Source organism: Hippocampus comes, unplaced genomic scaffold (genome assembly GCF_001891065.2).
Source record: "Hippocampus comes isolate QL1 unplaced genomic scaffold, H_comes_QL1_v1.1 scaffold41, whole genome shotgun sequence".
Lineage (NCBI taxonomy): Eukaryota > Metazoa > Chordata > Actinopteri > Syngnathiformes > Syngnathidae > Hippocampus > Hippocampus comes.
The window spans coordinates 1,844,531-1,871,653 of record NW_017805153.1 but is presented as its reverse complement, the minus strand read 5'-3'; the positions used below and the strand labels follow the sequence as shown (position 1 = coordinate 1,871,653).

At 40.6% G+C, this 27,123-nt stretch overlaps 1 protein-coding gene across 3 annotated transcripts in view; it reads right to left on the bottom strand.

Moving 5' to 3' along the window:
* The window catches only part of xirp2a (xin actin binding repeat containing 2a), a 63,170-nt gene that overhangs the window by 15,244 nt on the left and 20,803 nt on the right, over positions 1-27,123 (bottom strand). For 2 of the 3 annotated variants that reach the window (XM_019868533.1, XM_019868534.1), the window contains exons 2-4: positions 20,216-20,327; positions 8,719-8,864; positions 800-934 (exon numbers count right to left, since the gene is read on the bottom strand). In XM_019868533.1, the coding sequence (XP_019724092.1) occupies positions 800-934; positions 8,719-8,864; positions 20,216-20,327 (393 nt within the window). Of the gene's footprint in view, positions 1-799; positions 935-8,718; positions 8,865-16,112; positions 16,315-20,215; positions 20,328-27,123 lie in introns of those variants that run through there. The other variant, XM_019868535.1, reaches the window with a different exon arrangement.

Below are 27,123 nucleotides of genomic sequence, written 5' to 3'. Positions count from 1 at the left end.
CACAAAGGTGCCGGCCACCTGGCCGGAGGACGGTTGAAGTCCACAATTAGCACGTCAATGCAGGTGGGCGACCACAGGGGAGAGGGCGAAGCTCGGTCACAAAAGGGGAACGAATAATTCGGGAACCGCGGTTGAACAACAAAAGAAGAGTTGAGAACACCCGTCGCGCCCAGGTGACATTGCCCAGGCGCAAAGTCTGCAACATGTTAATTCGATGTAGACCAGACAGAAAAGGCGCCAACGTACTGGTGGTTCAAGTTTAAAAAACAGGTAACCAATCACCACCGAGGGGCTGGACCGGGGGTGCGGCATGCAAATATCGGGGGCAGTGGTTTTCTTGTATTTTGCATATGTTACAATAAAATGTCGAACTTGTGGAGGGCGGGACTTTGAGTGTGTGATCATCAGAGCAACTACCGTCGTTCGCTCTCAGAGATCCGCTCCCGCCGATATTGAAGACAATTTTCCTGTGTGCCGAGTCATTTCTTTAACTTTGTCCGAGAAAATCTCTGACAATATGTTCCAAGTAAATTTTTAGTTTATAAATAATCAACACAAACAAACCACAACAAGCAATTTTAGGTTTTCCATTTTGCTCCTACACTGTATCGAAAATTTATCGAAGCAAGGTACATATCGAACCGGGATTTTTGCGTATTGTTAAACCGCAACTCTAAAGCTGTATAGCTTGTTTTACAAGTCAGTCTGAATACAGAGAAATATGAAAAGAGTAGACTGCACGCTCTTGGGTTCAGCAACAGTGGCAATGACAACAACGCAATTGTGTTGTCCTTTTCACCTGCACAGATCTCTGCTGAAAATGGAACTGGGTGCTGCTGGACTGGGAAGATGAGGCAAACTCTTGGTTTTCAAACTGTTTCTTCACACTGGCCAGGCCGCCAGGCAGTGAGCAGGCTTCAGACTCCTCCATCACCTGGTAAAACAAAATCTGTTCATCAATGGAATGAATAGAGAACTCAAATGCAAATGTTCACGCAATTTACAAAGCCAAATTCCAATTGGATATTGTGTGCAAATATATATACCGGTATATATTTTTTTTAAGTTTGAATTTGATGTCTCCAACACGTTCCAAAAAAGCTGTTATAGGGTCATGTTTACCACTTAGTTACCTCGCCTTTCCTTTTAGCAAGACTCAATAAGCATTTGGGAACTGAGGACACTAATTGTTGAAGCTTTGTAGGTGGAATTCTTTGCCATTTTTGCTTGATGTACAACTTCAGTTGCTCAGTAGTTCGGATTCTCCATTGTCGTATCTTGCGTTAGTTCATTTCTCCGGCACACATTATCTTTTAATCAGTGGCAAATTTGATCTTTCTAAAAGGGCCCCGAGACAACTTCTGTCATGATTTGGCGCGCTATAAATAAAATGTAATTGATTTGGGTTGCATGTTCTAAAAAAGCTGGAGCAGGAGGATGTTTACCATGTCACGTTACTTCCTTTTGACAGGATTCAAAAGGTGTTTGGGTATATGTTGCTCCAAATTCTGTATGTGGCTTTCAGCATTATCGGTGCCTTTACAGATGTGCACATTACCCATGCCACGTTAGTGGACTAAGGGCTGATGACAACCCGGGATAGTCCTTTTCGTCTTTGGCCCCAGATCCATGATTTCCCAAAACAATTGGAAAATGTGGCCTCGTCAGACCACAGAACACTTTTTCACTTTGTGTCAGTCCATCTCAGATGAGCTCTGGCCCAGAGAAGCTGGCGGCGTTTCTGGGTGTTGTTGACGGATGGCTTTCGCTTTGCCTTGTAGAGTTTTAACTTGCATTTTTACATGTAGCAAAGAACTATAAACTGGCAGTGGTTTTCTAAACTTGAGCATACATAGCAATATCTTTTACACAATGATGCCAGTTTTGAATGCGGTGCAGCCTGAGAATTTGAAGATCACTGGCATTCAATGTTGGTGTTTGATTTTTCCTGCTTACATGCAGACATTTCTCCAGACTTTGTGAATCTTTTGACGATATTATGGACCATAGATGATGAAATCCCTACATTACTTGCAATTGTACGTTGAGAAACCTTGTTCTTAAACCGCTGGTCTATTTGCTCACGAAGTTGATCGAAAATTAGTGAACCCCATCCTTGCTCGTGAAGAACTCCAATAATTCCTCAACTTTCCCAGTCATTTGTTGCCCTTGTCCCAACATGTTGCAGGGGTCAAATTCCAAAATGAGAGAATTTTGAAAAACAAAACAAAACCATAATGCTCATTAGGTTGAACATGAATTATCTTTTCTTTGAGTGTATTGAATTGATTTTTGGTGGAAAAGGATTTGCAAGTCACTTTGTGCTGTTTTTATTTGTTTTACACAACATCGCAAATTAAATGGAATTGGAGTTGGCAATACATAAAAGCAATGACTCTTTGATAGCCTTATGCAGATGACTTTGCATGCATCAATCAGCAAGGTTGATGTTGATTTAAACTGTAACATTGGAGACAAAGTGGTTCCTTTGGAGGGATTGAAGGGATATAATGCACTGTGGGTGTTGAAAGGACGTTAAGGCAGAGTATAGTTCAAATACAACAAAAAGGGGATGTATGAAAGGAATATAAAATTCCAGTTTGGCAGTTGGGTGAATTAAGCATGGTCCTTGCAGCTATCCCAACAGCTATTCATTTTTACCACATTAAACATTCCAAAAAGCTTGGCCATGCGACAACACAGAAGGACAGGTATATAAGGTAAGGAAATTCATATTACAACATCAAAGCTTGTCAGTGATTTGTAGCAGGCTTTGAAAGACTGTGTTTGTCGAGGATTCAGAACACAAAAGCCTGATTCATTTGCGAAGTAGTGACAACAAACTGGATGAAAAGTACTTTCCAAATAAGACATTAGGTGCGTCTAGCTCTGGTGAAATAGCAAAATGTAATAACTTTTTCTTAGCTGAGGTTCTTGTTGTGTCTACATAGGTGTGTGAGTGTTGCTGCTTTATACACAGAGAGTCCAATGTAATTTGCAAGTGAGAGCAAAAATCAATAAATTAAAAAAAAATAACATTGTTATCAATCATTGACCACAAGGAATAATTTATGTTACACAAAAGCAATAGTTTAACATCGATGAGCTTTGATAGTTGCTTGTATTTCCTTTGAGTCATTATCTTAGCTGTCATTTTGTAGCTGTCTAATGATGACCACTTGTGGCACATTTTATTTCCAGGAACAATAAAAACAACTTACATTGTTAAAAAAAAACAAACAAAAAAAAAAACATACGTTCATGTTTTCACATCCACCACTGTTGTTCAACAGTATATGTTGAAGTGGACTGACAGGTCTAAATGGAATAAGGCTTTCTTTTGATGAACAGATAGTTGCAATCCTAGCTTGGACGAATGTGATTAAAGCATTGCAATTACCTCAATACAGTATCATACACTGAACTCAATATACTTCACCAGGGGTGTCAAACATACGGCCCGAGGGCCGGAAAAGGCCCCCAAGGAGGTTGGATCAGGCTCGCAGGATAATTTAAAAATGAAAAAATGCATAAAAGACACGGAATGAATATTTTGAATAAGGTGTAATTCATGGAGTATCTGCTAGGGGACACACTGTTTTGAACAGAGTAGAAGACAACATTGTTTTGATCAGAGTAAAAGACAACAGCAGTGTCAATGTGTCACTGAGACAGACCCAACAAAGCATATGCTGTCAAGGACATGTGAACACTTTATTCTTTACACATTTAATAGCGCTCTCCTTAGTTTGTAAGGTGTAAGCAGAGATTAAATTGAGATTGTATATGCACATGTGTAAATGGTTAAAAATTCCTTTCTTTATAAATCTCGTTTAATCTTAAAATGCATTACTATATTTTTCAATACCGATTACTTGTTTAAGTTATGTGACTTTCTACAACAGTGGGGTCAGTTGCAATGCATATATGTGAATGATAAAAGTAAATTGCATATTTGTCTAAGGAAATCTATGGTGCTTCATGAAATGTTTTGTAAAAGATACGTTCATTAAATTTCAACATTTTACTCATGTTCTTGTGCTTCTTTAGACCAAAACAAAGGAAAGACATATTATTTTGGTTATTTATAGCAGAGTATGGTGTAATTTTAATGGTCCGGCCCACTTGACATCTCTCGAAGCCGTATGTGGCCCACAATGTGAAATGAGTTTGACACCCCCTGTACTACACTGTTGAGTAGTTTTAGCCATCAGAGTTTTACATGCGTGGTTTCCAACAAAAGGTTTGTTAAAAAAAAAAAAGATGAAAGTGCAAACATCTCTTTCCTGCGTTGCGAGTCTTGGCTCAGTGCAAAGAGAACGGGGGCGGCATAGTGTCAAGTGGAAGTACAGTGTATTGAAGTTCACTGTTGTAGTGGCTAATGGAGATACTCGGTGGAAGAAAGCTTCTGTTATGAACCATCTTTGATTCGTTACTCAGCTATGTACATTTACATGTTTAATGCTGCTTGTTGGCAGGCACACAGTGCGTTGCAATGTATCCCAGATTGGCTAATCGTGCTGTATTTGGTTGTATGATAGATGGGGCACACTGCAGTTCCTGAGGCACCTTGTCACATTTGTGTGGATATGATGGCGACAGTTGCCTAAGGCGGGGTTAGTTAGTTAGTTAGTGCTCCAGCGAAGGTCCGGGGGTCCCGTCCCTGTGCGTTGAGCCGACCAGATGAACCAGGTTTTTCCAGTGCCGGCGGTCTTGTGCCAGCTGTTCTGCATCCTCCACAGCAACTCCTTGTTGTTGGAGGTCGCCCGCAACGACGTCGAGCCATCTAGTGCGGGGCTTCCCTCGTGGTCGTCTCCAGCCTGCGGCCTTTGGGTCGAACTGAAGAATGGCTCGTGTCGGATGGTCTGGTGGTAGGCGAAGGACATGGCCGAACCAGCGGGTGCGGCGTTGTGCGACCAAGGAAGATGCTCGGGGCTGGCACGTGCGGGCTCTGAGCTCTTCATTGGAGACTCGCTGGGGCCACCTGATGTTCTCGATGGTTCTGAGAGCTCTGCTATCAAAGCCATCGATTCTTTTGGCCAGGGTGTCGTTCAGGGGCCATGTTTCTGAGCCATAGAGCAGGATCGAGAGTACGGGGGGGGGGGGGGGGGAAGCCCATGCAGATTTTGTATGGCAGCTAGGACCTGGCTCTCAGCTGTCACTGCTGTCACAAGGGGCCTGACACTGAGCATTAAGTGAGGTCAGGGATGTTGTGGCGCCGCAACACTGGCTATTATAGCCATGAAGTGCACGAAAATGATTCAGTTCATCCTGCTTGAAACTGTGCTTCCATACTACTATTATGTGACGCAAGGAGAGGCAACATGGAACAATTTTGGAACCCTGCACAGAAAAAGGATGGCTGATCGATCTTTGCAAAATGTGTTCCCTGCAATTTGAAATGGACGAGAAAGGCGCTAAAAGCACATCCTTTCTGAAGATAAATGGAGATAAAAATTGAGCTCGTGCACGAAAATGATTCAGTTCATCCTGCTTGAAACTGTGCTTCCATACTACTATTATGTGACGCAAGGAGAGGCAACATGGAACAATTTTGGAACCCTGCACAGAAAAAGGATGGCTGGATCGATCTTTGCAAAATGTGTTCCCTGCAATTTGAAATGGACGAGAAAGGCGCTAAAAGCACATCCTTTCTGAAGATAAATGGAGATAAAAATTGAGCTCTTAAAAGGCTCCACACGAAGACCTCTCACCAAGCAATTGCTATAAGAGCACAGCGAATGCTTTGTAACAGTTCTGTTTGTAAAAAGTACTGTGAATAGAAATGTTCAGTAAAAATACTGTACTTGGTTATTGTTGTTTTTACATCACATTAGGTGTCATGTACATCCCCCAATTCCAATGAAATTGGAACGATGGTTAAGAAAACAAACAAAAACAGAACACATTGATCTACAAATCCTTTTCAACCTATATTCAATGTAAATACTACAAGACATTTAATTTTCACACTGGTGATGTTATTGTTTTTTATTTAGTCATTTTAAATTTGATGCCAACAGCCAGTTCCAAAAAAAAAAAAAAAAAATGTGACAGGGGCATGTCGACCTCATTGTTCCATCACCTCGCCTTTTAACAACACTCAATCAGCGTTTGGTAACTGAGGACACTAATTGTTGAAGGTACATCGGAGGAATGCTTTGCGATATTAGTTGCATAACAGTCCAGGGTCTCTGTTGTCATATTTTGCGTTTCATAATGGAACACAGATTTTCAATGGTAACCAGTCTGGACTGCTGGCAGGCCAGTCTAGTACTCACACTCTTTTACTAAGAAGCCACGGTGTTTTAAGACTGTAGCTTGACATCATCATGCTAAAATTAGCAGAGGTGTGTTTCTGGAAATGACCTTGCTTGGATAGCAACATATGTTGCTCCAAAACCTGTTTGTACCTCTCAGGATTAGTGGCGCCTTTACAGATGTGCCTGTTACAATTTCCACAGGCACAAACACACCCCCATGCTATCACACAGGCTGGCTTTGAAACTTGGGGCTGGTGACAATACGGATGGTCCTTTTCCGCTTTGGCTCATAGAAAAAGTCCATGACGTCCATGATTTTAAAAAATTATGAAATGTGGACATTTTTTTTTAAATGTGCATCAGTCCATCTCAGATGAGCTGAGAAGCCGGCAGTGTTTCAGGGTGTCATCGAGGTACAGCATGGCTTTTGCTTTGCATGGTAAACTTTTAACCTGCATTTTTAGACGTACAGTAATGACAAACTGCGGTAACCAACACAGATTTTTTGAAGTGTTCCTGAGTCTATGTCGTGTATGTTTTTAGTACAGTGCCCGCGTGAGGGATTGATGGTCATTTCTCCTTATTCTCAGAGCATAAATGATGAAATCCTGAAATTTCTTGCCATTGTACGTTGAGGAGCATTGTCTTTTTGCCACGCACTTGTTCACAAAGTGGTGAAACTCGCCCCATCCTTGCTTGTGAACAACAGGGCCTTTCGGAATGCACCTTTTATACGGGTGTTTTTTGAGTATTCCTCAACCTTCCCAGTCTTTTGTGGCCCCTGTTCCAGCTTTTTTGGAATGTGCTGCAGGCATCAAATTCAAAAGGAGAGAACATTTGCAATTAAAAAATAAATAAAATAAAAAAATAAAAAAATAAAACAATTGTCAGTTTGAACTTTAACTACCTTGTCTTTGTAGTGTATTTGATGGAATAAATAGGTTGATGTGGATTTGCAAATCATTGTATTGTTTTCATTTCCATTTTACCCTACCTTCTAACTTCACTGGAGTTGGTTTTTGTCCATGTATGCATCATTCAAGGAGATTCCAGATAAGATTTGTGGTGAGACATTAAACTGTAGTAAGTATATCATAATTTCAGTACATGAAATGTCTTGTCTCACTGGTGCACTTTATACAAAGTCGTTTAACAAAACGATCAAAAGTGGCTCTCAGTATGTTGCAATGCAAGACTGCAAAATGTAACCACAATAAATAAAAACCGTCTTATTAAATAACTAGAGCTGAACTACTTTCAAACTCAATTGAACATGATTATTGTGGATACCAAACGAAATGACCAGTCAAAATGCTCATTTGAGATTTACATTATTATTTTTTTGTGTGGATTCTTTATTTTAATACCACGATCTTGGTTAATGTAAAATCTCTTCACTGTTTTTATTTTTGTTTCCTATCGACATCCTAAACCTAAATTGTTGGTATTCATCCACTAAAGAGAGAAAAAAACACAATGCTCACTGTAATAACTGACAAATGCATTGAAGAAAAGAAATTTGAAAACTCAGCATAGACCCGTACTTTTTTTGTCGCTGTTCTTGGGTGATTAAACTCTGTGTTTCAATCTCTGATGAGGGACCTATGACCTGCAGCTGAGACTGTGCTAAGCTTCCTATTTCATTCTTTAAAACTTCCTTCTTCATTCCTTGACATATTCAAAACACCCTGTGCCGGATGCAGCTCAAGCACATGAGACAGTAACACAGACAAAATTGCTGCTCACAAAAAAAAAAAAAAAAAAAAAAAAAACCCTACAGCAATGGTGGTTATTGAAATAACTGATGATTGGAATTTCTCAAAATGCATCCTGACATAAGCAAACGCTCATCTCCTTTGGACAGATGTGACAAAGCTGGGGCTTTTTGACATGTCCACTTAGCTCTATCAGACACAACAAAGAAGCATGCAGCAAAGACATTGTAAATACCGGTAAACTGCGATAAATACTGTGAAACTAGGAGGAGGCTTGGTTATATTCTGAGGATGATTTGCTATGGGGCGTGTCTTGGATCCTTCACCTCGGGGTATCTTTTTGATAGACGTGCCAGCCGTGAGCCGTGTGGCCAGTTAGTGGGAGTTGTCTCGTCTTTTCATGTTTGCACTTGCTTCATGGCTGTAAGACCATGTTGCTGTGTGCTGTTCATTAACTAACTACTGTAACCCACTTTTCATGAATTGTTTTGCCTCAAGAATAAGGCCCCCTTTAAAAAACAAAAACAAAAAAAATCGAGAGCTGTGCTTTGTGTGCCACTTGAAAGGGAGGCGTTTATTTGTTGGCCCAGCATCAACAAGAGTGGAGGCCACTGTTTGAGAATCTACAATACTTTGAGCCTGATGCTACAAATATATGATGTAAGCAGTGTTAGTCAGCTTCTCTAGCTATCAGCACAGCATGCTCTGTCCTAAATACTGCATATACTGCGTGGTCTTACCGCTACAGAGGAGGAGCAGGTACTTTCTTTGTGGGACACTGCAGCCTGATACATGGCCAGACGATCTTTTAGTGACACAGACTCGGCGGTTTCACGGTCATCAGCGTCTGGAGCCCGACTCCCCTGGATGGGCTGTTCCTCTGCAGCTACATACATACACAAACAAGAAGACGATATCAGAATCATCTTTTTTGACCAAGTATGTAGGACACACAGGGAATTTGTTTCTGGTAGTACAGACCACATTTGTATCATCAATAACAAGCAACTACGATAAACAGGACTTGACCAATAGGTATGGAAAGACATTCTGTAATGTTAGGGTACCGTTATGCGGTAGTACCACCCAATGACAGCTGTGAGACATGTGCAAAGTATCAAGCAGAGCTAATGTGATCAGTGGTAGAATACAATCCAAACAATTGTGCAGGTGGTGCAGACAATCATTGCACCATTTTAAAGTGACTAGTAGCAGTCTTTGTAGAAAAAGTTTAAGTGTGCAGTTGTACAGATGTCCTTGAGCACTTTAAAGTGTCTGGTGCTGTGCAATATAGATCAGTGACAATGGTTCAAGTAAGTACAGAGCTGGAGCTATAATGATTATTGCGGTAATGCTGTTCCACAGGGGTGTGCAAAACGCAAGGAGCCACTATACAGGTAGATTTGGGTGACTGTTTCGGGAGTTAACGTCTCGAGCCGTGGTTCTTAACCTTGTTAGAGGTACCAAACCCAACCAGTTCACATGCACATCATCGAACCCTTCATTAGTGAAAAATAAAAAACATGATTTTTTTACCATTTCAAGACATTAAAAAACTCATTTATTAAAACCGGAAAAATAAATAAATAAAAGTAAATAACATTTCAAGACCTAAGTATTTTTTTTTTAATTTAATTGTATGGCAGAGGCTCCCTCGAACCCCTGAGATCAATTCACTGAACCTCTAGGGTTCGATCGAACCCAGGTTGAGAACCACTGGTCTAGAGGGAAGAAGCTGTTTGAATGTTTGTATGACCTTCTGAGATGTGAATAAATGTTATCATTGTTGGGCTCTAACTGAAGATAATATTGAAGTTATTCGGCATTCTTTCCTTCTTATTGACGCTGGATATCTATACACAGATCTGTAACAAATCCATCAATAATCACACACTACTTTATGATTCCTCATTTTGCTCAATGCACCCCCATGGACTGCCAATTAGAGGAGACCATTGATTCTGCATTTGACTTTTCTGCGCTACAAAGCATCATTAAGCAACAGAGAACGCTGCACCGTGTCTCCGCGCACACCCACACTGGACCTTTTAGCACTTTACGCGTTCAGTCTCTCGCGGCAACAATGTGGTGGGATGAAAGAAAAACCTACATGAAAATGATTTTCTCTCATTATCGGCACAGGCTGCAACCTTTGGTCATGCTGAAATCCTACGCCTTGTTCTCTTGTCATCAGATGCTCACACGGAGTATTTGCTGCACTTGCACTGGATGCGCACTAATGGCGAAAGTCATTAGAAGTTTTTGTGGAGAGTTGCAGCACCTGCTTCTTTAAAACCTATTGCAGCATAATAAAGATCCTGTCGATGCTACGATATTTGCTCGCTTTTAATGCTCGCTGTTTCAGCTTGGCTGTGTAGCTTCTCTCTGTAAACATTTCAAGTAAAGTAGTGCAATATGTATATACTGGACGGTGTGTGCAGTGTGCTCCAGTCTAAATACAACAATCAGGCTTTGAGCTCAGTATGCGTCATGAATACACACTCAATCACATCTTCCTTCCTTCCTTACTCTCTTTATTTGTTCAATTAATCTGAATTTGAATGGTCACAACACTGAATTATTGTTTGGAGGAAACAGACACCAAGACTTAGAGGTCACTTTATACAGAGCGCAAACAAGTTAGGAGCGCATGTCTAAGAACTGTAAACTTTTGAAGGGAATGTACAGTAGTATGCAGAAGGAGAATACACGCCATGAGGTAAAGATCACATCAGATCGGATCCACTCCCACACATGATCTTGTTTTTCCTGCTCAGCCTCATTCACTGATGGATCTCATGAGGAAATGTGTTCTTATGTGTTTATATGCACTTTTCAAAAGGAAGTTTGCACAAAATAATTGTTTGTTGTGTTGTTGTGCTTGATTCAAGGTGTAGCGAGGCCAATGAAAAATCTTCAGCCACTCATCCCCCGTGTTGGTAAATGTATGTCCTTGGAAAGTGCAATGGCTTGAGAGCTGGATCTAATTTTTAAGTTTCGTGTTCCATTCTCAGAATTTCCTACCAAGGTGTTGACCCATGGAAAAAGTGTGGGTTGCATCAGGTGTAAAAGCTGTGCCAAATGTATCATGTGAATGACTTGCTGTGGTGACCCCTGACAGGGTGAAGTTATTCTTACCGAAGGTTGGCAGTAAAATGACGATTATTTTAACCACAGATGTACTGATAACCAATTTTCTCATCAGAATAGGTAGTTTTTAGCTCCTACTGGAGCAAAATTAAAAACAACTTGACCCAACATTCTGGGCCAAATCCTCAACCAAATGTGCTGGGGATAAATAACCCAGTGTTAGCTCTGTCCCTTTCGGACCCTACACCGGGTTAATTATTTCACCCAATTAGGGTGATTTTCGACCCACTCCCATTCCCGCACACACACACACACACACACACACACACACACACACACACACACACACACACACACACACACACACACACACACACACACACACAAAACATGCATACGTACCCTGATGACCCTGTTATTAAAAAAGACATGGCAAGGCACAGAGAAACCACATGAGAAAAAAAAAGCACCCAAGGGGGAGCTAATCCACGCTGAGTGACAGCCGTCACATCTTTCAGCGTGGAGGCCCCCAAGAGGAAACACTGATGCTGAAAAATTCTCTCTCTCTCTCTCTCTCTCTCTCTCTCTCTCTCTCTCTCTCTCTCTCTATATATATATATATATATATGTAAAAGGCTTGAATTAAAATTATTTTTAAAAAAATACATAAATAAGTTATTCAAAATCCAAGCTCCAAAGATGTGCCTGAAGCCTCTTCTTAAAAACATCAACAGTCTCTGCAGACCTGATGTCCTCTGCCAGTCTATTACATACCTGAGGACCAAAATGGCTGAATGCAGCCTCACGGATGTGTTCTGGTCCTCACCCTAGGAATAATTAAAAGGCCAGTGTTGCATCATTTTTGTGATTTTGCTGTTTTGTGACAATGTGATGCATTGTAGTTTTTCACTAAAATAGAAGGTAAATCATTTTCATTGATCTGTTGAGAAGAGTTCTGCGTGATTTGATTGTAGGGGAGATGTGAGTTTGTCGAGTGTGTTAATTCTTACCCTTCAGTTCAGAAAAGTGTTGTAGTCTTTTAATAACTCTTTCAGAGAAATTGTCTGTACAGGTCAAAATGAACTTTCCTGCACTTTTATTTCACAGTCATTATGCTTGTACAATGCACCTCCAAGGTATTTTAGGTTGGCATGTAATTATCTTTAAATAGGAGTAACAGCATCCAAAACATTTGAGATTGGGGTACCGGTAAATTTATTCATCAACATCCTTTGCATTTAGAGTTGTTGACACAGCAATAATTTCCATAAAAGTATTGCTTGTGTTCTTGTTTATATGTTTTGGGTTTTTTTAATAGACACATTGGTTGTCTGAACATTTTGAGATTATTTGCACAAGCAGAAATTAAGAGGGCAGCTTCCCCATGACCCTGTTTGAGATTCAAAGATGGATCAAGCTTCCTTCCACCATCCAAAAACAAACAAAAAAATGTATAATAGGAGCACTTAGTAAGTTTACATATACAGTGCAATTATTTGGGTAAAAGATATACTGTACACTAGTAATATACTGTTCAAGATTTTTCTTCGCGGTCATGAGAGCTATACAAACTATGACTTGTTTGTTTCGTGTGTTCGTTTTTTTTTTTTTTTATTAAACCCTTTCATGCACCCTGCACCCTGTAACCTGATAACATTATAAGATGTCCACTGTAGTAACCACTGTCCCTAAAAGGGTTAAATGTTTTTTTGTTTTGTTTTGGGGGTTTTTTGTGACATTGACCTTAAAGATGAATGCATTTCCTTGCCGACCCACCGCACTCCCGACACAGCTTTCTCTCTCTTATGAATTAAAGTAAGTAAGTCACAGAGGCTGTAGCATATGCCAGCGAAGTGCAGTCAGGGCAGACAGGGGAATCAGAGCCTCCCCTCCCCTGCGCGTGAAGAGTAAAAAAAATAAAATAAACACCAAACACTGATAATGCATCAGTACCCAGGATTGAATGTGTGGCGCCTGAAAAGACATTTAAATATGTCCTTGATAGAATGAGTTATCTGCTCTGTGCTGATATTGATTTTCTTTTTCAGTCCAAAAATGTCCTCATTAAAATAGCTGAAAGTACTTATTTCCTGTTCAAGCAAATGGGCAAACAGGGATGTGTGCCATTGTGCCCCAAGTGCCTCAAGGTAATGCGCACACATTACTTGACGCACACAGTTATTGCACTGCACTCACAAAAGAGACACTGCTGTTTCTCTTTATATTGCCAAAACACGTTTTATCACAAATCTACTCCACATGTTGACGTTCAACAGTCTCTGTGATATATTTAATGAATGTGTGTAATATCTAGTCTTTCTGGACTGCCATGAATTTGAGTGAAAATGCCGTGTAGCTTTCACAGGTGGCAGCGCTGAGCTGCACTGGCAATGCGTAGAACAGGGGTGTCAAACTCATTTGACATTGTGGGCCACATACGGCCTCGGTAGATGTCAAGTGGGCCGGACCATTAAAATTTTACCATGCTCTGCTATAATTAACTAAAATATGTCTTTCCTTTGTTTTGGTCTAAGGAAGCACAAGAACATTAGGAAAAATTTAATGAACATATCCTTTACAAAACATTTCATGAAGCACCTTAGATTTCCTGAGACAAATGTGCAATTTACTTTTATCATTCACATATATGCATTGCAACTGATCCCACTGATTGCACAAAGGCACACAACTTTAACAAGTAATTCGTATTAAAAAATATAGTAATGCACTTTAAGATTAAACGAGATTTATAAAGAAAGGATTTTTTCAACCATTTACACATGTGCATATATAATCTAAATTTAATCCCTGCCTTCACCTTCCAAACTAAGGAGAGTGCTATTAAATGTGTAAAGAATAAAGTATTCACACGTCCTCGATAGCGTCTGCTGTGTTGGGTCTGTCTCAGTGAGTTATGAAGCGGCTGTTGTCTTCTTCTCTGATCGAAACAATGTTGCCTTCAACTCTGATCAAAACAGTGTCTCCCCCTAGCGTATACTCCATGAATTGCACTTTATTAAAATACAAATTCCGTGTATTTTATGCATTTTTTCACTTTTAAATTATCCCGCGGGCCTGATGGAAGCTCCTTGGGGGCCGATTCCGGCCCGCGGGCCGTATGTTTGACACCATGGCGTAGAAGAAGGGTCTTCCCACTCTGCTTTTTTTTTTTTTTTAAATTTAACATTCCCCCTGGCATATTGAGATTTTTTTTTTACCATGAAAAGTACGTAGAAAAATATTTCATGGACAAATAAATGTAAGACCAAATGCTGTTTTGATTAAAAAAAAAAAGAAAACTCAGCAACAAACAACAACAATGTATTTGACCTTATATGAAATCTTTTGTTTTTTTCCTTGCTATCACATTGTTGAACATTGTGAAATAGATTGAAACATGATTAAAAATTTTGAAAATAAATGCTTCATCCATCCATTATCGGAGCCACATATTTTATTTTATGTTTACTGTTTGGTCAAGCACTTTGTGACAGCTTGCATTGTATTGTATCAACACAATTATTCTGCGCTCTTTGGAGGACCAACACAGAAATAACTCGCGACAGGGAACAGGTTCCTCATCGTATTTAGAGTGTGACTTTGAGTGGTATTAATGACTATGGTTCAACACCACATGATTAAAAACATGCTGTCCTCATGACACCAGTTTCAGCTTTCTGTTATGTGTGGCATGTTAGTGGATGGTGAGTAATAGGCGGCCGGTGGGATCTGAAAATAAACAGGTTTTTACTGAGTCCATCTGATAAATATAATTCAGACAACCTACACCTGAGGCCCTCTTGAAACCTCACACTGGCACGATGACAGAAGCATAAGCATATCGCGGTTTCATTTGTCACCAGAGATGAATGTTCACGTCATGGTCTGGAGCCGTCACAGAGCCAGAGTCCCGCTTTTTGATGCATGACGGCAGTGACAACAGCCTCTTTCAAAGGTATGTTGTCTGCAAAATTGCCATAGCTCAAAGGTGAGCAAGCCAGGCTCAGGCTAAGAAAATAAACCAGGCCTTTTTATATACCGCCTGTTACCGCAGCATCATGTTCTCCTGCGCCTAGAAAGATTTAGGAAAGGAAGGGGAGGAGTACTTACAGGGCTGCGCTGTGTGAAGGTGACATAAACGGACTATCACCCAATCTCAATTATTATGAGCATTCACTAATTTATGTGCTCTCGGTGCCAGAAATATCTGCATCTGCATTGTTTGAAGGTGCCATATTTACATCTGCTAATATGTTATCTTTTCATCACTTTCATTTTATTGCCAGTGTTACACGACAACTGTGTACATTTATGTCCAACTCTGGATAAAATGCAGAAAGTCAGTGGCCTCCCTGACTCTGTCGCGCTCCCGCTGAAGTGAGACAGAGACAAACGAGTCATTTCAGCGATACATGGCAAAGCAGAGAATACTGCCTGGGTTAAACACGGCCGTGTCATAGCTTCCTCTCGGCCCGCTCCTGACACCACATGCCTTAAGCGACCCAATCTCGTATTATGCACCAAAGTCTTTGGTTGGCGAGGGTTGACAGGAGCGCCCTAAATGAGCGAGACTAATTGAAATGTCAGCCACAGAGGCTGATTTTCTCCTCACAGATGAAAGCAAAACAGGCGCAATAATTGAGTTGTCAAATCTATCAGAGTAAGTTCTTTACATGTGGACCGGAATGCCCTGAAGTGCTTCCTTGTGCTCAGCTTAGCACTTTGTTTCTCATTCGTCACACTCTCAGAATACTCCCGATGAGCATGTCGCAAGCAATGGTCGCTGAGAGAAAACAGAAAGTCTTTCCTTGTGGAGTCACTGAAATACCACATTATGGTCCTTTTGGAGCTTACAGCACAGCAACGTCATTTCACAATCTCTGCTCCTCAGCCCGCAGCCATTAAAACAATTCATTAGAAGCACAAATGATGCCTCTCATTTCCATTATTTTCTCTCTACTTGTGTTTTGGCTGCTTGAACATACATGCATTTGTTGAACGAGGCTCGCCCTTTGAATGCCCCTAATTGACAATGACTGCTTACCTTCTGCCTAGGACACACGAAACAAATTATGTCAATAGAATCCCCCTGAAGAGAAAAAGGCCTGGCAACTCCAGAAAGGAATACTTCGGAGAACAAGAAGTTGAGTCCGGGATAGAGACCTGCAGTAAAGCTTGGAGTCCAGCTCCAGCAACGTGCTCCTCAGCAGTGAGGCCCTGGCACGCAGTGACAGCTGATTTTATTTTAGAATCCCCCTTCGTAAAAAATAGGATGGACTTACAGGAGAGGATTGGTGCAATCGCCTTGGCCTTTTTTTAGATTCGAGTATCGAGGTACCCGGCATGCCCTTTAACTTATGTCACAGCAGTGTTATGGAAGCCGACATTACAGTAAGTAAAGGAAAATACGATAATAATTGGACTGTCTATTCACCATCTGCAGCACGAGGTTACTTGTTCTCAATTTAATGAGCTCCAGCACTTTGTGACCAGTACTCATTATAATGGCTTGCTTTGATTTAAAAACACACTGTCTTCTATGCAAGCCTTTCTGTTTTTTTTTTTAATGGGGTAATACATTCAACAATTACACATTTTGACTTTGGGCTCTAACTGCACATATGCTGGTATTCATTCAATAATTGTTGTTTTAATTTTCCTTTTCATTTTACCGCATGTCTTACTACCATAAATAAATCACATTGCAAGATTTCAATTAAAGCTTTTTTTTTTCTTGATCCTCTTCAGATAGGTCATGCAGACGGGTACAATTTATGTTCTTTCAACATTTTCAAGTGAAAACTGCCTGTCATGAGGCCAAGAATAAAATCAGGGAACAAATCCTCCTCAATTCTAAATTAATTCAGGTAATCATCAAAGCTCATAATCATAATGCTTGTCGTCAAAAGAAATGCCTTAAGATTTTAACAATTTTCCTGAAAGTAGGAAATTCATTTGCAGTACCCACACATACAAACATTCCATTCTGGCATTCACTTCCAGAGTTTTTGAGCCATTGTAGTTACGGTTTCCCTTGGAGGGCCCTTATAACTGTGAATTCTGTGCAACCATATAAATGTTGAACCACCTCCACATATCACATCCCCAGCGAGTAACAAGTAGATGGATAACTAGTTTTGACATCAGAATTCAAGAATAATGGATTGTTTAAACATTGTAATTATTACATTATATATGAAAATTTGAAATTTTGGTTCAGACTTTAGCAAGCTTGCTAAGCATCATGAAAGTTGATATGCTTGAATTGCTTACGCGGGCCACATAAAATGATGTGGTGGGCCAGATCTGGCCCCGGGCCTTGACTTTGACATCTGTAGAATAAAAAGTTGTATTTCTTACATTCACATTGTGTCTAGCAGCAAACTTAATTTTTTTTGTCTAGAAGAAAAGCTAAATTGAATAAAAGTCAAAGTAAAAACTCAAGACTACATTGTGAAAACGTATTGATAAATGATAAATATTTCATGCTATGTATCAAGATACTTTTAATATTAGGCCATTCCTTTTGGCCTCACGGACAAATAGGTATATACTGCTAGCTAGCTAGCTAGCTAGCTAGCTGGATGGATAGATAGATAGATAGATAGATAGATAGATAGATAGATAGACAAACAAACCAATGTGCTGAGAAGCAGAATTCTTCCTTTATTCCTGCTGTGGCCTACAGCATAAGCGAGGATCCTTTCATAAACCACTGACCACAACCCAAAGCCTTTCGTTCATTCTTTCTGGCACTGCAACCTTCCCGCAAAACAAGATTGAATCCATTTCACATGAATTATTCATGTCTGTTTTCTCTATTATTAGCCGTGATCACTGGTGTTTACTGACTTGAGCCCACCCCGTGAGCTGTTGTTGGCAGCCCATTGACCACAGAAAAGTGTGCTTATTGGCCCTGAGGAGAGGCTGTTCTCGGTTGATAATCCCACTGAAATTGCACATGGATTTCCTGTTGCTAAAGTAGAAAATAAACATACTCCCATAGAATACCTAATGGAAGCCGACTGTATACCAACTACCCAAAGTGAAAATAAATAATAGTGTAGCTTCTTTTTTTCTATTTTCTTTTTTTTTTTCTACACAGAGGACCCATTTGTGTTTGTACCTGTGTTTTTGAGTGACAAACAAGTTACAAGTTCAAAATTAATGATACCTCAAAATTGAAGCCCTACCACCACCTACCAAGAAGGATTGTACAATTTAGAAACCTAACAAAAGTTTCCAGCTATAAAGTTAGATATGTAAGATTTCACTCGAGCTCATTTCAGACAGCATCAAAGGTTACACGACTGCAGGTTTTCGCTTTTTCTTTGGCTTTTCCTACACCACTTTCACAACGGGTTGCCGACTTGGTATTATAGCTGCAGCATTTTAATCAATTTAACATTTGACATTATCCATTCATCCAATCAGTTTGTATGCCGCTTATCCTCATTAGAGTCGTGGATGAGGTCGCGCCTTAGCTCAGCTGACTTGCGTGACAGGTGGGGAAAACCCTGGGCTGGTATATTTTGTTAGTGATTAATTTCTATTTTGACATGACACTGTTAATTAAAAAATATGATATGCAATCACATTTTATAACACCATCCACCTTGTGTGTTTTATTTTTTATAAAGACTGCAAACTGAATAGTAAGTAGGGGTGGGGGTCAATTAAAAAAAAACATCAAATTAATTAGTCTTTGTAATTAATCTAGATTAATCACATAACAACTGAATAAAATAATAACTGAACAGACCAAAAGTTAAAGTGCTATTTAAAGGCATCCACCCCCACCCCCAAGACATTTTGGCCTTTAAATATTTGCTGAATGGCAGTTGGAAAATTGGATGTCATTATCTGTAACACATGTTCTATTGTTTTATTTCCTACCACTATTGGTCTGCAGGCCTGAGCAATCCACTTGGCAATTGAATTTGTCCGATGTTGATGGGCTAGTCATTGGATCGAGTTTGGCTTGCTTCACACTCTTACTCGGACTGCTCGTGCTAACGGCTCCAGCGGTTTCTGGGCTCGCTGCCGCTTTGTCTATGTTTAGATGGTGTCGGCAGCAGAGCCACTTATTCAGCATGCCTACATAGTGGCGACATTGGTGGCAGCAATGTTCGCATCAAAAGCAATGCATGGACATTGACAATTACTCGCAACTTGCTGAGGTTTACTTTTTTGCTATCGTTGCAGCATCGGCTATTAAAGAACAGTTGCAAAAAAGATGAAAAATGCCATCTGTGAAAGGTTATTTACAGGTTTCTCATAGTGACTGTAAGGTGTTGTGTATTCAACACAACGTGCAGGCATCCTTAGGTTTTCATGACATCCACTTTTGTTGTGACTGGATTGTTTTTGGTTGGGTCCTTGTCAGTTGCTCTGGTCCTTTATCTGTTGTCACCTTTATTATATAATACAATACAATACAATAAATGACAACTAGACATTACCAAGTATTATAGTATTATACAGTGCGAGTTGTTTACAGCCTCTTAGAGCCGTGTGGTTGTAAAGTCTGCCTGCCTCTTCTCTTGATCCCGTGTTGGTCTTGTGAGGTTTTCTAAGGTCTTGCAAGACGCCATACATGGTAGCGGTTTGAACTCGAAAGTTTTGTGCAACTTGTGGTGTATTTTTCCCAAACCTTTGCTGATATTCCCAACTGTTACGACCTCGAGGGCAATCAACTTTTGAGCAGACTCTGAAAACTGAGCTGTGAATTAACTGGGCCAGCACACACACACACACACACACACACACACACACGCACACACACACACACACACACACACACACACACACACACACACACACACACAAACACAACTCTAAGCACTGTGAAAGTTAGGTGTACACCCCACTATCACAATCAGCTGAAAACAAACTAGGGGCGACTTCTTCAGTGTTGCTATCGCAGTCTAAAAGCAAAGAATCTAAAAGACACAGTTATCTTCCAAGAGCCAAGGTTTCTTATTAAAAATGTTCCAGGCAGACAGTCTTATCTGGCAAGAATAATCGAGTACTTCCAAGCTGCCGTTTTCCATGTTCGACAGCTGTATTTGTCATTTGAAAGAGCCAGTGAAGGACATCGGGCCTCCTATTGCACATCCACATTACATTTTCATTGCAAGTACTCACAGAAACTGTCATCCAGACAAAAGGCCATTGGCTTATCTCGGGGTTGATCGGGCAGCACAATACATCTGGATGTTACTCGTTTGGATGGTGATGCATGGACGCTTGTCACTTCCTGGTTGCAGAAGGAACAAAAAGGGGAAGAGCTGTTACATAACACCCGTGCATTTTTTTTGGGTTTTTTTTTGTTTCCTTTTGTTCTTTTTACTGTGGCAAACGAAAGGTGGCACCTCAGGTCATGGAGAGTAGCTGCTGTTCGGACAATTACAAGTACCCATGTATCAAAAGCAGGGGTGTAGCCAGACATTTTTCAGTGGGGTGGCCAGGATGGCATAACACCTTAATGAGGGGGGAGAAGGGGTAGCCATGCATGTTTCTGTCATTCTTTATCACATCATCCACAATCAGGTTTCCATGAAATGAAATTCACACCTATCCATAACAATGCCCATCACACTCATCACCAAGCGTGAAAAAAAATCGAAACACAAAAACAACATCTTGCTGATCTTATTTTTTTTAGATTATGCCGTTTTTTTTTTTGGGGGGGGGGGTGGCTTCGCTTTTGTGGACTAGCTCATAGTTTACTTTAATCTTATGCACTGATTTGTGAGCTAACAGACAGTCAGTGATCAGTTGTCGCAGATGGCCGACATCATTTTGCATATTACAATCAATGGCTCATTCATTCAAATCATATCTAAAACATACAATGGCCCAATGGTCTCTTAATTCTTCATAATTGCCGCTTTTTGCAAAGTGTGTGTGTGTGTGTGTGTGCGTGCGTGCGTGCGTGCGTGCGTGCGTGCGTGCGTGCGTGCGTGCGTGCGTGCGTGTGTGTGTGTGAGAGTCATGATTTTGATTGATGTTGACTGTAAGAATTGAATTTTCTTTGCATAAAGAAGTATTAGTAGTGATAAGACGCACTAGCCAATCATGATTCCTTTATCTCAGAGGTGCAGGTGTGTTTATGTGGAGTTTCTATGATTAAATAACTAGATATGGATTCAACAAAAGCCTTGCAAATGTGACCAGGATTGTACCATGTTTAGGCAATGCATAGGGCTTTGCTTTGCTTGTCATACAATGTATTTTTTACAGGCTACAATCATGTGCATTTGTTGTGATAATGTCGTAGTAGTTTGACATGGTTGTGGAAATACGCACATATAAATGTTCGTCGTGTATTTCTTCATTTTTTTTAATGGAATATTGAGTTTTGACAGATTGCGATTTGCCTTTCCATTATATAAGCAGATGGAGGAGGCTTGTCTCAGGAACTTCAGGATGATTGTCATGAAGAGCAATTCGTACTGAAGGCATTATGGGTTTAAAATTAGGACCGTAGTAGTTATTTCACCATTCCCTTTTTTTTTTTTTTTGTAGAAATGTTTTCATTTTGGGTGGATGGTTAGCATATCCGCCTCACAGTGTAGAGGTTGTCGGTTCGATTCCGGCTCTGGCCTCCCTATGTGCAGTTTGCATGTTCCACAGGAAGGCCAGGCCAAGGAATCAAACCCTGCACCTCTGTACCGTGAGGTCGACGCGCCAGGCTAAAATACACACACACACACACACACACACACACACACACACACACACACACACACACAGAGAGAGAGAGAGAGAGAGAGAGAGAGAGAGAGAGAGAGAGAGAGAGAGAGAGAGAGAGAGAGAGAGAGAGAGAGAGAGAGAGAGAGAATGAATAAAATGTACCCATTTAAAGAACAACTCAACTTCAGAAATCATGCTGTGGTGCTGCTCATTTGGAATTCTTAGACATAGACAGACAGACAAAAAGTAGATACTAGATAAATAAATAACAGTGCTATAATAGTAATTATTATTATTAATAACTTTTAATCATAATGTAATAATAGTGTTTAGTCAACAATATGAAAGTCATAATCTGACATCATCACACTCCTTCCCTCTAATTACCGCAGTTGATCTGACACAGGTCACAGTAAAACATAACCTCAGCTAAAACAATGCCGACTGTGCACACAAGTTCAATCAAAAGATTCTCCAAGATTCCAAAATTGTGAAGAAAATTATTTTTGGGGACAACAAAGGCAGAGGTACTGCTGAAAGATGTCCTGGTTCCAAAGGCAGTGGGTGATGTTCTTAAAACCTGAAAATCACCCCTCCCATTCTCCACAAAGACAGATCCCTCGAATAAAGGGAACAGCAAGATGTTTCCCCTTGCTGTCCAATACTTCAGTCCAGAGTGTGGCATCACCATCATATATCCTCAAATTCAGGCTATTAAATTATTGTTAGAAGTGTTAAAGTAGAAATCTTTGTTTAATTTATAGCCCTTTTTAAGAGCCTATAGCAGGGGTCGGCAACCCAAAATGTTGAAAGAGCCATATTGGACCAAAAAAACAAAAAACAAATATGTCTGGGGCCGCAAAAAATTCAAAGCCTTATAATGAAGGAAACACATGCTGCTAATAGAAACGTGTGTCGCAGGCTGTGACACAAATCTTCGTTGACAGAAATGTTGAAATTTAATATTTATTCTACAAATTTTTACAGCATTGGAAAACGTTAAGAATGTTTGTGTCGTGTTTGTCCTCCTACAGAAACAATGTCAAAATATATTTCCCTCTCCCATATTTTTCCATTTTCAAACATTTTTGAAAAAGCTCCAGGGAGCCACTAGGGTGGCGCAAAAGAGCCGCATGCGGCTCCAGAGCCGTTGGTTGCTGACCCCCGGCCTACAGGCTATGCTCAGGTTCAGGCTACTTTAGTCAATACAAAATAACAATGTTCATTGCTAAAAAGCACTTCAAGCGTTCTTGACTTCTCCTTCCTTACTGACCACCAAGTGACCCCAGGGCCCAGAGGCTAATACACCAGACTTAAACGAACATTAAAATGTTACTGCAACAGCTGAAGTTAGTTGACAAAACTGCTGTAAGATTTCTTGCTTCCAAAACCGCACAATATGGGTACGTGAGAGTAAATATTTTTTTTCAGAAGCCAGATGGGGATGAAACCCATTATTTTTTCCAATATCGGTGCAGCTCTACACCATCATGTCGCATTATATAGTTTGATCCATGGGGAAAGTGCATGTTCAAATGACAGTCTGACACTGAAAAAGTAGGACAAACAGATACAAACAGCGCTGCCCATCTGGTCTACACATAATGCACAAGGAAATATGGATGAGCCGCACGGAACACATTGACGGGAACTGCACTCGGTTGAACTTGAATAGATTCTGTTCTGCAGTATGTAATTAATTCTACTTGTTTAAAGAAAAAAAAAAGCTTCAACGAGGACGCGTCCTTGGTGGAATGTTTCTCTTCTGCAAGCATTTTGTCACAACTTAGAAGTCAGCAGACACGACATGTTTTTCCATTTTCAAATCCAGTGTGTGTGTGTGTGTGGGTGTGTGTGTGTGTGTGTGTGCGTGTGTGTGTGTGTGTGTGTGTGTGTTTGCAAATGTATGGGTGTTTGTTTTATGCAAATTATGTTTTACCCGTAGCAGTCTTTGAATTGCATCCTGCGGGGCATCCTCACTGAGCCACTACAGTCACGCAATGCACACGGTGCCCATGGCAAAATTATACAATTATTAGGTGTCAAACAATATTTGAGAAATTGCTCAAAAAGAAAAAAATGTTGTCTTTGTAACTGCAAATCTCTAAAAGACTTGTTTTCATTTGCATCCTTTCTCACAGTATCACAGTATCACACACACTCACTCATCATAGATAGTCCATAATCTTTCCCTTTTTGTCAGTGTCATTCTCCCTTTCTTTCTCGGGTGACGCTCACCTCGAATGAAGCTCAATTCACTGAGCCGCACAGAGCACTGTTACATGCTCTAAACTGGCTCCCCAGTGTTCCAATGTTTGACAAAATGTGTATTTGACTTCTCAACAGAAGGAACCACAAATGTCACTCACTGAGAACACGTATTTTAGAAATGGCAAGGCGTACAAATGTATGACAGGAAACTCTATTATAGTGGTGGCAATGGAATCTACCGTTTCAAATTTAGGGTGCTCAGCCGCAATCAGAAAATTAATTATACAGCACTTTGCAAATGTTATATGTTTAAAACAAATGCACGAATACAAACATTGGAAGGCGTTCTCCTAGTGCCCACTTCTCAGTGATCTGTGATCTCCAACTTAAAATCATCCTTCCATGGAAGTCTGCTTGCAGTTCTTTACAAATGTGCTTCTTATAAATGTCTTTGGGCGCTCCGATCTGCTGCACGGACCCAGCAAGTCAGCTTCTGTTTGTCGATGACTGTGTACACCTTGCAAGCTGAATTTAAAGGTGGGAGCCCATTAGCCGTGAAGCTAGTGGACAATGTTCACGCCTACAACGGTGCAAACCGCCATTTTTAACTGTGCACGTCTTTGAAAATAACGAAAGAAAGGAAATTTCACCCATGCGCACAATTTGACCGCGCTATACGCCAGACTTGTGCTGGTCATGAAAATAGAGCCTTCAGTGTAGCAGAACAACTCTGTGGGCTACAGTCAGGAGACATCCAACAGTCTTGAGACGTTCATAAAAATTTTAATCAGACAATCTTGACTACATATCATCACTTCAACTTGTGTTCAAGTGTTAATACACATTTGCATCTACAGTACTTCTTTGGTCCCTGTGTGGAGGGAGAACAAGGGGGTAGTAGGAATGATAATTAAGAACGAATTGTGGAAATGTGTCTGAACAGTGCCAGTCCTTCACAATGGAGAATCAATTCACGGGGGTAAAAATTGGATCCACGTAAAAAAAATTCAGCTCATGAGATCAATTCTGGCCATCTGGGGCCATTTCCTGTGTCATACACCAGTAATAGTGAAACCATGGTAACAGTGATGTGTGCATCATATTGTCTGGAGAGATGACACTGTCCCATCTTTCAAAGAATCCTCATTTTGTTGTTTGCCTATGAGAGGAAGAGGTAATTGGTCAACAGTCACACAGAGAAAGTTCTCATTTTTGTCTCATGCCAACTAATGACATTTTCGTTCCCCACAAATAGTCTTTGCTCCTATTTGGGTTTTTTAATGACATACCCTTGTGCATTTATGGTCTCTGAAGAGTGCTGTTGACCTTTCTCTCCATAATGTGATTCATTTGTCCTCTTTCGATCTTTTCAAATTGACAATTACCCAAGGCTCAGAAATATTTCGATGCGGAATGCGCTTGTTTGCAGTTAAATGTAAGCAATAAGACTGCCTATTCCTGGGCACAAGTGTGCTGAAACCTGAAAGTAATTGAATAAAAATTGCCTTCCATCCGCAATTCAATGCCACCGCTAAATTAGAATCGCTCTTCAAATGAATTCACTTCAAGAACATCTGCAGCATTAAATCCACAGCTGTGTTTTGACCTTTCTTTCTGCAGCATTTTTGTTCATTCATTCTTTTATTGTGAAGCTAACACAGAAGGGTCCCATGATTAGGGTTGCCACCTTTCAGATCTGAAAATAAGGGACACTGCTCTCAGCGTCGCGGCAAAACAAAGCGGCCGAAAGAAATTTCTCACACGTTTTGCTTTTGTTAAAGGATTTGCAGAAAAAGGTACTGTGATAATCAATGAATAACTAGCTGTTTATGAAAACATTCAATTCAAAATATGTACATGGATGGAATCCTCTACGAAAACATTCTTAGCAATGACAATGTAGTACACCAACCCACTATGACGTGTGCCCTCAGTGCGAGCACATAAGTTTGAAACATTGCTTTCCCAATCCATTTCTGACTGGCTTTATACACTTTCCATCGTGGGCTCTGCTATTGTTCTCATCAAAGTGACGCCACACTTCCAGGTTTGACGCTCATCAGCATCTCACTTTGGGAAAACGATTACTTTGTCATTATGAAATGGAAATGATTTTTTTCATGCATAGTTTAATGTAATTTGCACAATACATGGGCAGAAATCAGAAGGAGAAAGACAATACCGGCACATTCCAATAGCGTCCTTTGTAGTACAACAGTCATTTTACCAATAGATGATACTGTGGCTCTTTGCTATTTCTCTTTTTTGTGAGTAATGGTACAATCTGAGGTGAGGCTAGGTGCTTGCTGTCACTCTTCCCATCGAGCCCATTTATTTAAATAATATACAGATTCCGTCATTAACTCGATGTACGGAAGCTGGTTTCGCATTTCCGGTGGGAAGATTCAGAAGCTTTTGAGTTTCCAGTTTCCACTGATTTCAAGTAACCGGTACCTGGAGGAGAAATAATCGGTGTTTGAGAGCGTGCTTTTCAAGGTGCAAATGTCATCTCAAGTTGTGACTTAAAACTTAAAAACAAAGTAATTCAGCCAACTCTGTGCTGCCCCCCCCCACCCCCCGTATGGTGCAAAGTTAGTCCCTCCATCTTTCGCTTTGTTTCTCAATGCTCAGCTTCAGGATGAGTCACGAAGCTACCATCTTTATCACTTCCTCTGGGAACATTTATCCTCATCCTGCAATTAGTAGGAAATGCTTGTCATTCATCCATCCATCCATTTTCTGATCCGATTTATCCTCACAAGAGGGGGGGGGGGTGGAGCCTATCCCAGCTGTCTTCGGGCAGTAGGCAGGGTACACCCTGAACTGGTTGCCAGCCAATCGCAGGGCACACAGAGACAACCATTCACACTCACAATGACACAGAGGGACAATTTAGAGCGTTCACTTAACCTACCATGTGCTCACACTCACACCTAGGGACATCTGCGGTGTGTCTGATTTGCAATGACAAAATACCATCGATGAAACGGTCGAATGCAGAGCGGCACTTTGACACGCCCCATGCTACGTTCGCATCAAAATACTGTGTGAGAGACGGCCGAAAGGAAGTGTGCAACCTACTGAGCAGTGTGCAAGCTAGCCAGCAGTAACTTCGCGTATGGACCCGGCAAGATGACTTTCATTCC